Source organism: Pelecanus crispus, chromosome 4, assembly GCF_030463565.1.
Source record: "Pelecanus crispus isolate bPelCri1 chromosome 4, bPelCri1.pri, whole genome shotgun sequence".
NCBI lineage: Eukaryota > Metazoa > Chordata > Aves > Pelecaniformes > Pelecanidae > Pelecanus > Pelecanus crispus.
In genome coordinates, this window is record NC_134646.1 from 31,315,401 (window position 1) to 31,327,529 (window position 12,129).

Below are 12,129 nucleotides of genomic sequence, written 5' to 3' on the forward strand. Positions count from 1 at the left end.
CTGCAGTTTTACTCCTGCTGCAGCTGAGAAGCAGGTGAACAGACGGACGTTGAGCTGCGCTAGGTTGGTTAGATTGCTATCAGTATCTCAGCAAACTGGAATAATGCAGCAGCGGCTGTGTCCTGTGGCAACACAGATGTCCCAGCAGTTTACAAGCGAGACCCAGGCGGCTACATTTCATTGGATTATCTGTTGCGATTGCCATTTTCAAAGAAGGAAACAACTGATACGTTTATACCGGTGGAAGAATGCTACTTAGCGTTTAACAGATTAAATAGTTGCGCACTTTGAAATACGCAGTAGTATGCGGGAGGATGCTATTATTTCCTGTAGCATAAAGATTAACCTGCTCTAAATATGGCCTGCAAACATTCTTTTAATATTCCAAGTGGGCGTTTCTCTCCTCGTGATTGTTACTTTTTTCTCAAGTCTGAAGGTTTTTTCTTCAGAAATGTCATTATCTTCCCTGGTTTTGTTGAAGGAATCTGCTGGAAAGTTCAGAACAAAATTTTCTTATGAGCAAGATGCTAATTGAAGAAGGTGGAGCACTTGAATCTTTCAGATGACCTTTCTTGAGAAGGTGAAATTCTCATTAAAACAAGATACTGGAAAGGAAAGGGAAAAACAAAACTGGTTTTGAACAGCCTGACTAAAAATCCCTCAACTTCTCTAGCTACCTAGAATTAACTCCTTACTCTTTTTATTTGGTCACTACCTGTATTTAATCTAGAATTAAAGATAGCACAAGCATGGGTTCTTGATTTCTCCTTTAAAAGAGCAGGGAGGAAAGTCCTGCAAAAAGAGAAAAACCTTGGCATGACGCTTTGACATAGCATAATGAAAAAGGGAGATGATTTGCATCTGCTGAAATACAACATCAGTATGTGTTCTATTTATGGAGCATCCCGAGTCACAAGCGAGTTCAGTGTTCACATCTGATGAACATTTCCCTACAAGTTCTCTAACTGTTTAGGTAAAACAAGATTAAATTTGAATTTTTTACTTTTTTTAAACAGTCTTGATTCTTTTACAGGTTTCCAAGAAAAGGTAGAACATTATAGTCACTAAAATGTAACAGATGCATTTAAATAGGCAACAGAGACAACTTTAAATTACATAAATTTTTAATATAATTTTGTAATGAATGCTGTAAAAGGTTCAAAATGGGAGGGCAAGAATATTTTTTTTTCAGGTTGTTCGTTCCATAAATTTCATGCATTCCCTGAGCAGTTGTTATTCATTCTTTTTATAGATCTGTCAAAGAGAGCAGAAGGAAAACGTAATACTAAAAGCAAACATTTTGGTTTTAAAAAATCAGGTAATACACAAATTCCTGAAGCTATAGCTTTGAAAAGTACTAGCTTCCCAGTTGTCTAAATCTGGTCAATCGAGTGCAGTCAGTTTTACCAGAGCTTCCTCTGGTAAAAGCTTGGTCATAACAATTCACGGCAACTGGCAGTCAGAAGCCCTGGTGCTGTATCCCCCATCTACTAACAATTTACTATAACCCTGCCAGCGCCACTGATCTCTCTGCATTGCTTTCCCCACGCTCCTTTGTAAACCACTGTGTAGAGCCTGGAGAAAAAGTACCGTGCAACAAATGTAAAATTTTATGCCACGTTTGGCATATGATTAAGACACTTTTGGGAGCAAACAGTACAAATGTAACAAATACAGGAAAGAAATATGCTATTATAAACCCTCCTCCTCATACTTCTCCAGGATAACTGTGAGACTTCTCAGTCTGGCAGAAAGTAGGTCTGAGCATCAGATTTCTCTGGATTTTTAGAAACAATATTAAAATACAGTGTTTGGTTACGATATTATCCTTCAAGCAGAATATAATTTTCCCATCAGTACTGGTTTGCTCTGTGTACAGAAGGGCTGTCATTGGAACTGGAGACAAAATTGCCATTAATACGAGCAATACAGGAGCCGTCTCACAGATACTTTTGCATAGCTTTCAGTCATACTCAACGTGACAGGGAAACACGCAAAATCCATCGCTGAGCATCAATGCCTACAAATTTTAAAAAGCCAGTTGTATTTTTAAACATTTTTAGTGTATGGTAGGGAATATTTTAATAAATGAGGGTTGTCGCAGCATTTTCAAAATGCTACCAGAAGCTCACACGTAAGAATTTCACTGGGATCTCTTTAGGTATCTCTCTAGTATGACCAAGTCCTTACCAAATTGCTGTATCTGCATGGCTTGGATTGAGAAGGAGGTATGGATTCTCAATATTCAAATAAATGTTCCCTTTTGGAAGAGCTTTTCCTCTGTTGATTGCAAAAAAAGTTGCTTAACTCTGGTTGTTTCGAGCTTTTTTAAAACTTCGCCAGACCTCCACATTCAGAAATATTAGCAATTTTCAGGTGAGCACTTTTTTTTTTTTTTTTTTTAATTTAAGCTCCAGTATTGGCATCTAAGCAAAATCTTCAGATATGAACAGTGCTTAGCGTGTAGCAGTTCTCTTTTAGAGAAAAAGCACTGTTACAGGCGGAGCATTTTGTGGGTTTTTGGTTTTTTTTTTTTTTTTTTTTTTAAATCTACCACTATGGTCCTAGATTCTGATACAACGAGACTTGCAGATACACAGTTACCATCGTTACACTGCGGGCATCCACTGGATGAATGTGTTTTATTTCTTCACCGTGGCTGTTAAATTATTAGCCTGGAGCTCCGCGGCGCGATGGACGAGACCCAAAAGTATCGGGCGTCACCGGAGGAGCAAAACCGGGTGTAATGGCGCTCGGCAGAAGTGGACGTTCCGTTTTGTTGTTGTTCCTTTAACTTAAATTCTATGGGGGTGTCGTGTCCCCACCCCCTGCCCCCCGAGGCTGTGCTGCCGCTGCCAGCGGTGCCCAAAACCGAACCAGCCAAAACCTCGCCTGTCAGCGGGGGAAACCCGGGGGGCTCCGGTAGCTGCCCGGGGGGTCACCAAAACCCACGCGGCTCCCCCCCCCCGCGGCTCAGCCCCGCCTTCGCCATCGGCACGATTTGTCTGCCCGGCAGCCGAGCGGGGCGGGGGGCCGAGCCCCTGCCGCCCAAAACCCGCCCGCCGAGTCTTCCCGCCGGCCCGGCTGGGGCGGAGCGGGGGGGCGCGGGCCCCTGGCCCCGCCTGGCGCCCTCGGCGCCGCCTCCCTCGGCCCTTTGGCCCCGCCGGCTTGCCGTAGCGGCGCATGCTCGGGGGCGGCCGGCGGGACCAATCTGGCGCTGCCCGGGCGGGGCGGCGGCGCGGAGGCGCTTCCGGGTTCGGGAGGGTGGCTGCGCCGTCATGTGATAGAGGCTTAAAGGGGAAGCGGCGGCGGCGGCGGCGCCGTGCGGGTGGGCACCGAGGGGAGTGGCAGCGCAGGGCGCGCCGGCCGCGCGGACAGGTAGGTAGGGCGGGCGGGGGCAGGCAGCGTCCCCCCACCTCGGCGCGGCGGTGGTCTCGGCCCACGCGCTCCCCCATCCCGGGGCGGGTGGCGGCGGCCTCTACCATGGCAGCAGGGCGGGGGGAGGCGGCCGGGCCTCGGGGAGGGAGCGCGCCCGCCCGCCCCTCCCTTCCCCTCCTTCGCGGCCGGGGCCGCTCCCGCCGCGCCGCGGCTGACCGGGCGCCCTCTCGTCTCGCAGGCCGGCGGAGGCGGCGGCGGCAGCGGCGGCAGGCCCCCAGCCATGGCCGACGTAAGTGCGGCTCCGCGGGGCGGCTGGGCGGCGGGCGGGGCGCGGGCGGCGGCTCGGCGCAGGCCGGGGCGAGGTGGGAGCGCCGGCGGCGGGCCGGGTAGGCCCGGGGCGGCGGCAGCGGCAGCGGCGGGGGGGTCGGGGCCTGGGCCCGGTGGGGGGGGGGGGGGGCCGCCGCCGGGCCTGCGGGGGAGCGGGGCGCAGGGAGCTCCCTCCGCCCGCTTTCTGTGGAGATGAGTAACGTGCCGCCCGTCTCTGCCCCCAGGACCTGAAGAGGTTCCTGTACAAGAAGCTGCCGAGGTAACCGGGGCGGGGGGGGGGGGCGGCGGGCCCGGCCCGGCCCTGCGGCGGGGGAGCGCTGGGTGCCGGCTCTGCGCCTTCCCCCGCCCCGCCGGAGCGGAGCCCGCAGCTGCCGGTGCCCGGGCTGGCGGCGAAGCCGCTCCCGCCTTGGGACGGCGATTGCCCGAGCGCGGGGCGCGGTTAATGGCCGGCCCCGGGCGCTGTTGGGGGGGGGGGGGGGGGCTGAGCCGGGGCGCTCCTTCTGTTGCTCAAATGAGCTGGAAGGACCTTGGGAGGAAGACAGCTTAACCTCTCCCTCGCCCGTTTGGGAAGAAGTGAGGCGTGCTCATCGCGTCGTGGTGAGGAGTGGAAAAAAACATTCCTCGTGACTCGGTTGCCTCATCTTTGATAATTCCCTTTTCGGTAGTGGAATTGCCATTAATGGAGCGTCCCTGCTCACTGCAGCGGGGTTGGGCTAGATGACCTCTAAAGGTCCCTTCCAACCCAAAGCATTCTGTGATTCTGTGACAATTGCCAGTTACCAGCAGCGTGAAACAGCTACAGTCTGAGATAACGTGCAAATACAGTGACACTGGCGCTCGTTAAGTGAGGACAGCACACAAACTCTCTTGCTTGACTAAAGAGAGCTGGATCAGTAGTTATCAGTCCTTTTTCTGCAGCTAAAAGCTCCACACAATTTTCAGTAGTTTCACTTTGTATTTGTCTTTTTACTGCTCCAAGAGACAACCTGTACTAAATAGAACAAGTCCCTTTCAGTGAAATATTGAATTAGCGAAGGCATCCTTTTTTTTTTTTCATATTTTCCCCTTCCTTGCACATTTGCTTAGGAAAAAAAATCTTTGCTACTAATTATTCTGTTTTTAAAACGGTGCCGCCTCTTCATTTTTTGCAGCGTTGAAGGTCTTCATGCTATCGTAGTCTCAGATAGAGATGGTGTGCCTGTTATCAAAGGTAACTTCAGCTTCTCACTGTGCCCTGCAGCTGAAATCCTGATTGAACAGCAGGGGGTGGAAAAGTACAGCAGAATCTTCTCTGGTTATGTCTGATACCTGACTATCTAAAATCGAAGAATTGTATCAGACTTTTACTTCAAGTTCAATAGTTGGTTACGTACCTCTTTGAGTCGATCCTTTTGTTCATGTGTACGCAGTGTCCTCAATAACTGTAGGCTGCAGAAATTGTCCTCACTGAGTAGGGTTGGAGTGGTGTAAGGTGCTTGTGTCTCTTCAAGTCACTCGCAGGCTGATACAAAGTACCAGAGAGAGCTTATCGGTATGTTGTTGACTTGGCTGGTCTGTGCTCAGAAGCAATGGCATCAAACTTTTGCAGACATTATTTAATTTCGTTAGCTTTTTGGTACTGTAATTTTTATCATATCTCTGCAGTCTTTGTTTAAGATGTTTATGTTGTGGGTAAACTAGTTTAAGAGTACTGAAGAGTACTGATTCAAGTACTGCAGACTTTTTTTTTTTTTTAATGTCCCAAAGTATTTTAAAGACCTAGCAGAACTTGCACGTCTTCGCCTGTTTTCTTTCAAGTGGCTCTGTGCCCGTAATCAGTTCAAAGGCTGGAATTGGTGCAAACAGCGAGGGACACAGAACCACAGTGACATCAGCGCATGCTGTGCATCGTAAAGGAAAAGACCGTTTCTTAGGCATGCTAGGGAGGATGCTGGTATAAGGAGCATTGATCACGTACAAAACGATACGTGATGTACTGCTCATGAAGACTGTCCTGTACTCGTTGCGGGGGCATGTAAGATGCATTATGTGTTCCCCAACACCAGATCCGCTCTTGGCAGAGCGCTAAACTATATAAGGAGTTGTGATGCAGTCAGAGATACCGTGTAAGAATAAGAATTTTCTTGTTTTGTTCCAGTTGCCAATGATAACGCTCCAGAACATGCACTGCGACCTGGCTTTCTGTCCACCTTTGCCCTTGCCACAGATCAGGGCAGTAAACTAGGACTTTCTAAAAACAAAAGTATCATCTGCTATTACAATACGTACCAGGTGAGTAACCTCAGTGTAGCCTGTTCTTGGTGGCCAGAGCTGTTCCTGAGCAAGGGAGAGGTGGCTTAAGCTCTACTAGATTTCCACTTGGCTGCTATTGAAGTGTTTGTGGTTTATTTCTCACACTGCTTAAATGGCTAAGCTGAACTTGTGCACTATTAGTTAAGCTTCTCTTACACTTCTCAAAGCTGAGATTTACTGGTTGAAAGTGGTGAATTTTTCTGAACAGGTAGTAACTGGGAATCTGCAGCAGATGCTGCTCATGTGGCCTTCAGAACCTTTTACAAAGGGTTTATGTTCTCTCTTGCAAACAATATTTGTTTATAATTAGTGACACCTAAAGTAAAATAAGCATGTGCAGCCTACTTCTTAGCTGATGTTGCTGCCAGTACAAATTTGAGGTAAGAAAGCTTTGAAATACCACTCACTTTTTTTTTTATACAAACTAGTTATTTATGTCCTGAAATCAATCATCTACTAAGTTTCTGCTCCTCCTCAAGTTCTTGAGAGCTTTTTAGTGTGACTGCAGTAAACTGGCCGGTGGGTTAGCCTACAGTATCTAGCTTTGTTTGAAAAATAAATGGGTGGATGAGTGAGTTCACATACATTGAGTACATTGCTTTGATTCTCTTGACACCAGTAGCTTATCATCATGCTCAAGATTCCAGTTCCCTATTAATGGAAGAGGACACTGCTATACACTGAATAGTATTTTAAAACAATAAACCTGCCTGCCACCTTGTTACCTGTGGAGAGCGTGGTCTCCGTAGTGTTCAGGCGGATAACACTGCAGAACACGGGAGGGAGGGAAATGCCGGGCTTTCCACATGCAGCTTCCTGTACTGTGGTGTGAGTTCTGCTGGTGTTTTTAAACTGTGAATCTTGTGAAATAGATACACTGAAAAGTCAGCTCTGTGGCTCTTGCTCCAGCTTGTCCTTTAAACTGAGGTGGCTGCTTGTTTCAGAAAGAACTTCTGTGGCAGAGCTCTGACATCCAACACTTGTTAGCTGCTGGCTGAACACTGTTCTCTCTCCCTGCAGGTGGTGCAGTTCAATCGCTTACCTTTGGTAGTAAGTTTCATTGCTAGCAGCAATGCCAATACTGGTACGTTTTCACAGGTATTTTAAATGTTGCAGTATTTTAAGGCCCAGGTATTTGAATAATTGAAAATAAATTACCTGAATTTACTTCAAGGTATATTAATTTTGCTCCTGCTATGAATTTTGTCAGTGTATTGTGAAGGGGAGAAGGGAAAGGTGAAAAATGGGTAAAAATTCATAGATTTTAGGTGATTTGCTGAAGTTGTTACTCTGTTAGAAGCCTGTTTCTTCTGTGATTAACCTTACCCTTGCTACAAGAGAGCGTTCACTGCACCGACAATGATCGTACCATACAAACCAGTTGTTCGGTCTCTGTCCATCAGTTCCAAGTTAGCGTTGGAACATGTGTGGCTTTGTCTTCTCAGTTCTGTGGGGTGGGGAATCCTTCAGCGGGGCACCTGGCCTTGCTCAGGAGGGTGGTGGCTGATGAGAGTGCGAGCAAAAGGGACTTAATCCTTGCGCAGCTGCTTGGGCCTCAGTAGCCATGGGAAGCAGCAAGGTGATAGTGGAGGCAAGCAGCAGCACGGGGGAGAGCTGTGCTGCACAGGGCGTGCCCCTGTTGGTGCAGGGGGCTGCAGGCCCTCTGCGGGAGGGGTGCTGCCCACTATTCCCTGGGGAATGAGCAGCTGGGGTGAAATGTTTCGTATTCTGGAAAACGCTGCCTGTGACTTGGGAGGGGAGGGAGCTGTGGGGACTGGAGGAGAGAGGCTTCTCGATTATGTTGTTTGATGGGATGTTCTGTCTCTTCTCTCTTTCCAGGGCTGATTGTAAGTTTAGAGAAGGAGCTCACGCCCCTGTTCGAAGAACTGAGGCAGGTTGTTGAAGTTTCGTAACCTGATGGTGTAGCCAGAGTGCAGCATCCCTCTGCAGCCCAGTGGACAGAAAGATTCAATAATCCTCAGTCAAATAACACGTCTCGGAAGAAATACCACAGCTCCTTAGTATACTAAGTAAGAGTAAATTGTACATAGTACTGAATCTGAAATGATCTACTAGTGTGTTGTAGATGGATGTTACTTTAGGCCATGCTTCTTGTATTGTGCAGTACTGGAGAGACCACCAAAATAGCTCCCATGGAGTTTAGCTCAGCCAGCTGAGCCAGATCGGCATGATGCTGTTGGCTCAAATGAGCGACCCACAGATCTCTTGCTTTACAGGCAACCGGGCACGCAGTGGGGCTTGTCATCCGGCCGGCTACCACGACGTGTCAGAAAGCAGATCGGCTGTATAGTGTTATCAAAGATGTGGTTGAAAGAGTGTTGTGAGAGCAAGTTTGCTAGCAGTGATGTGTCAGTACAATCAATAAATATCCCAGCTTTTCTTACGTGGGTGATAGTTTGGCAAGGGAACACTAGTACTCTGGATGCTAGCTGCATCCTGCTTCCACTTAAGAAGAAAGCTATTTCTATGAAAGCTGTTGCTTTAGGGGTTTTCCTGATGCCTGGATAAAAGCACCCGAACAATGTCTCACTTCTTCATTGGGTTTTTGTGTAACATGGTTGTGAAGATCTCATGTCTCATCGTCTCTGTGTGGGTTCATCACCGGTGACACTCTCAGCTCATACACCCTTAGGTTTTCCTAAGTAAATAAATATAAATAAAAGACAGTATTTTTAAATGACAGAGCCTGGTCCACTCTTCTGTTGCACCGTAATACTCCACAGCACATCAGTTTTTCTGTGGAGAGAACAGGTCTCTTAATTATTTGTAAATGTACAAAATCTGGGAGTTTAAAGGCTGAAAACTAACCAGTGTGTGTCTCAGTGGGGTGATAAGTATGCAGAATCCCATGCCAATGCAGAGATGCAGAAGTTAGTGCCGACCCGCTTCCTCTTCCTCTTTGTGCCGCCGTTCCTGCCTGTATTCCTCTTGTGAGGACTGCAGTGTAGGCTTCCAGTGCTAAAGCCGAGCACCGCTGGTCTAAGGGAGAGCTCTTGGCAGGTCACTGCCTCAGGCTGGGAAGGGGGGTGCCTCCGCCCCCTCATTTATACCTCACCCACCTTCAGCATCAGGCAGGATGGGAATGGTGGTGCTGGAAATAAGGACTGGGAATTTTTGGCTCAAAAGTTCTATCAGAGATTAAAAGTTGTCAGTCAACCCTTTTCCGTTTAAACTGAGCTCCTGGCTTGAGCTTTCTGTTGCTGGTCATTACAGAAGCAGCTGGAAACTGAGCCCCAAGGTGTCTCTGTGTGTATTTCTGGCAAAAAGCACTCGTGTTCCATCGGAGGCCTACTCTTGCTGTTTGTTTCCGTTCGACTTGTTTGTCTGTGACTCTGCTTCCTAGGCCAGAACTAAGCGCTGTTTCTTTTACTGGCTTCAGGACATGGCACCATGTGCTGAACTTGCTTCTAACATTTTGTAACGCTGCCTGTTCATGTGAAAAAGGGAAGGCTGCTTTTGTGGTTACACTTCAAGCTTCATTTCCAAACTCTTCACAGAACAGTGATGCTGTTGGAGAATACCATCTCCCCCTTACGCTGCCTCTCTCTCACACAAACCCATCAAAGCTTTTTAACTAAATGGGAGATGCCAGTTTGTTAAACCACTTCTCTAAGGGAAAAAGGAGAACAAAGCTTTAACAATACAGTACAGGAATACAGGCGACCTTTGGGTTTTATAATGACATTTTATTCAGAAAATGGTCTGTATAAAACTATTTACAAGTATTTTGAATTTCTAAGTTGAAATAAAATGCTATTCCTACATCCACATCTAGATTTTCTTTCTTCTTCCAGTATGTTTTTCCCTTCTTCAGTCTTCTCACAGTAAAGGCATCTATTGAACGCTGGTCTGCTGCGTGAGCAATACTAAGCCCCAGGCCACGGCATTTGCATAGTGGGAGACGTTTGCATGCACCAAACCTGACCTTTTTGCGGGGAGGCAGGGTCCCCCCTCTTTCCCCACCCCTCCAGGAGGAGCAGGGTTGCACAGCGGGTCTTGCAGCTGGGTCAGCTGTGAGGTCAGGCCAAGCTGGTCTTGGGACCCTCCTGGGACAGAGCGTGTCAAACTTTGCTTCCAAAACGTAACATCTATTTTGACAAGAGCACCGAGTACCAGGCTTCCACTTCTCAACTCTGTAGCGAGCCACAACGCTGTTAAATGTGTATGAGTCTTCCAAAATATAGATGGAAGTTTACATCAGGTTATGTAGAAGATGTATTATTTTAAATTTGTGTTTTTAGTGTACGTGGTGCCTTTTGTTTAATAAAAAGTAAGCAGTGCTTAATTCTAAACAGAGTTCTGGACAGAGCCTCATTTTGAGCTCTCTGCATGAGGAAAAAATAGAAAATCCAGCCCATTTTCAAGGGGGACTGTAAGGGGCCCAACTCAATGCTACTAACAACGCTGGTGGCTGCCACAGGCAAAGCTTTCTGCAGAGCCCCGTCACCCATCCCTAGGGTCCCAAGGCAGCTCTCTCCTATGTGCGCTGGGAACCAGCTGCCTGTTTCTCCTCATCGTAGTTTGTCAACAAGTGTGCTGACATGATGCTGCTCACCGTTACCTACAGATGCTGTCTGAAACAAATGTGCACTTGTAGCCATTGCTGCGGTATAAATCTAAACCATACAAAACCATACTTGGCCAGAACTAAGTGTTACTTATCTGTCACCTTGAAAAGGGCCTTGAAATATTCTCTGGATTCTAATATAGATACTATTTACAATTACAAAATGTAATTACTTCTGTCATTTTTCTTTTGGTTTAGAGCCTGAACAGGTAATACAGAAGAAATTAATGTTTCCAGAAAGGACTGGTTTTAAATAACAGGCTCAAGGTTACAGAATATGCTGCTAATGATTAGTTTGTGATGGAGCTTGCAATAAATTATCAAGAGTGCTCTGAATAACCACAAAAGTTTTACACAGTGATTACTTCTGTGATTAGTTAACAGCTGTTTGAATTAAGTGCATTACAGGCATACACCATGCGTATCAAACCAACACTCTGATTTTGCAAGTGTCTCCACACGTGACTCAACAGCCCGAGAGCACTCAGCTGTACGAATCCTTTGTGTGCGGAGCCAGATGCAAGCGTCTGTGTGTGGGTATACACACACGCGCGTGCCCACTGCGAGTAATGGAGACTTGTGAAACCGTCCTCTTGTAAGCGATGCTTTCCCCTCGACAGAGGTAATTCCTGCCAATGGAGCAGAAGTATTGGAGGTGCAGCTAGGAACTGAGGGTGGCATTACGCTGCTCCAGTTGCTTCCGTATTTGTGACTAGAACAGAAAGACAATCCATTACTGTTTGTCTGCATGCACATGGATGTCGGTGAGTATGACCAACCCAAATATTGACATTTTTAAGGAAGTAATGCTTTCAAGCCTTTATTTTGTCTTCTCATTGCTTCCTTCATGACCCAACACATGCGGTCTGTGCTGATGCTCTACACTGTTTACCATGCAGACAATGACATCCTTAAAGACGGAAGTGATTTCCTCTTCCTAATGAGTATGTATGTTAAAAGCGCACCCTGAAAACACTAAAGTGGGTTTGCAGGCATATACATTATGCGAAGACTAGGTATGCCGGTCTCGTTGGCCTGGACGCCAGAACAAGTACTCCCTTCTTCCAGATACTGAGAACTGTAGCGCTTGGGCGCTACAGTATTTGGGGGGGTTCATGACGGCAGTACCAAGGGTGCTGCTGCCTGAGGCGTACTGCCATGTAACACTGTACATCGTCTTACCAGTTTCCATCGCAGTATTTTAATCCATTCATCAGCTTCTATTCCAGTTCTCGCGCACAGGTAGTATGTCCTTAGTGGGAACACTAAACTGTAAGTAAACAATTAAAACTATTTCTTAAATTGCTAGAACAACTAGTAGTTCTTCCTAAAACTGAACCCAGCTGGCCTGCGCCAACAGTTGTTTAGACAGAGCAGGGCAGGGAGGCCATGCTCCTGTTCAGTCACCTGGAGGGAGGTTAGCCAAGAATGGTTTACAGTCGTTTACAGCTCCGGGAGACGCGGCCCCAGGCCATAAGGACAAAAGACCCACATTTGGGCACAGAAGCAGTTACTGTGTGACCTGTAGCAATGTCTGAACTGGG

At 47.4% G+C, this 12,129-nt stretch overlaps 2 protein-coding genes across 4 annotated transcripts in view; one reads left to right on the forward strand and one right to left on the reverse strand.

The window, feature by feature from the left end:
* Positions 1-3,639: 3,639 nt before the first annotated feature.
* Positions 3,640-8,700, forward strand: LAMTOR3 (late endosomal/lysosomal adaptor, MAPK and MTOR activator 3). Of its 2 annotated transcripts, none has more exons than XM_075709831.1 (6): positions 3,640-3,667; positions 3,930-3,964; positions 4,857-4,915; positions 5,843-5,976; positions 7,018-7,081; positions 7,837-8,700. In XM_075709831.1, exons 1-6 carry the CDS (start codon positions 3,659-3,661, stop codon positions 7,908-7,910), a joined length of 375 nt encoding a protein of 124 aa, XP_075565946.1. In that variant the 5' UTR covers positions 3,640-3,658; the 3' UTR covers positions 7,911-8,700. The 2 variants fall into 2 exon arrangements, with proteins under 2 accessions (XP_075565946.1, XP_075565947.1); XM_075709832.1 differs by having other exon boundaries at positions 5,864-5,976.
* A 1,078-nt stretch (positions 8,701-9,778) lies between these two features.
* The window catches only part of DAPP1 (dual adaptor of phosphotyrosine and 3-phosphoinositides 1), a 62,211-nt gene continuing 59,860 nt past the window's right edge, over positions 9,779-12,129 (reverse strand). For both annotated transcript variants that reach the window (XM_075709826.1, XM_075709828.1), the window contains exons 8-9: positions 11,768-11,855; positions 9,779-11,297 (exon numbers count right to left, since the gene is read on the reverse strand). In XM_075709826.1, the coding sequence (XP_075565941.1) occupies positions 11,247-11,297; positions 11,768-11,855 (139 nt within the window). In that variant the 3' untranslated portion in view covers positions 9,779-11,246. The remainder of the gene's footprint in view (positions 11,298-11,767; positions 11,856-12,129) is intronic.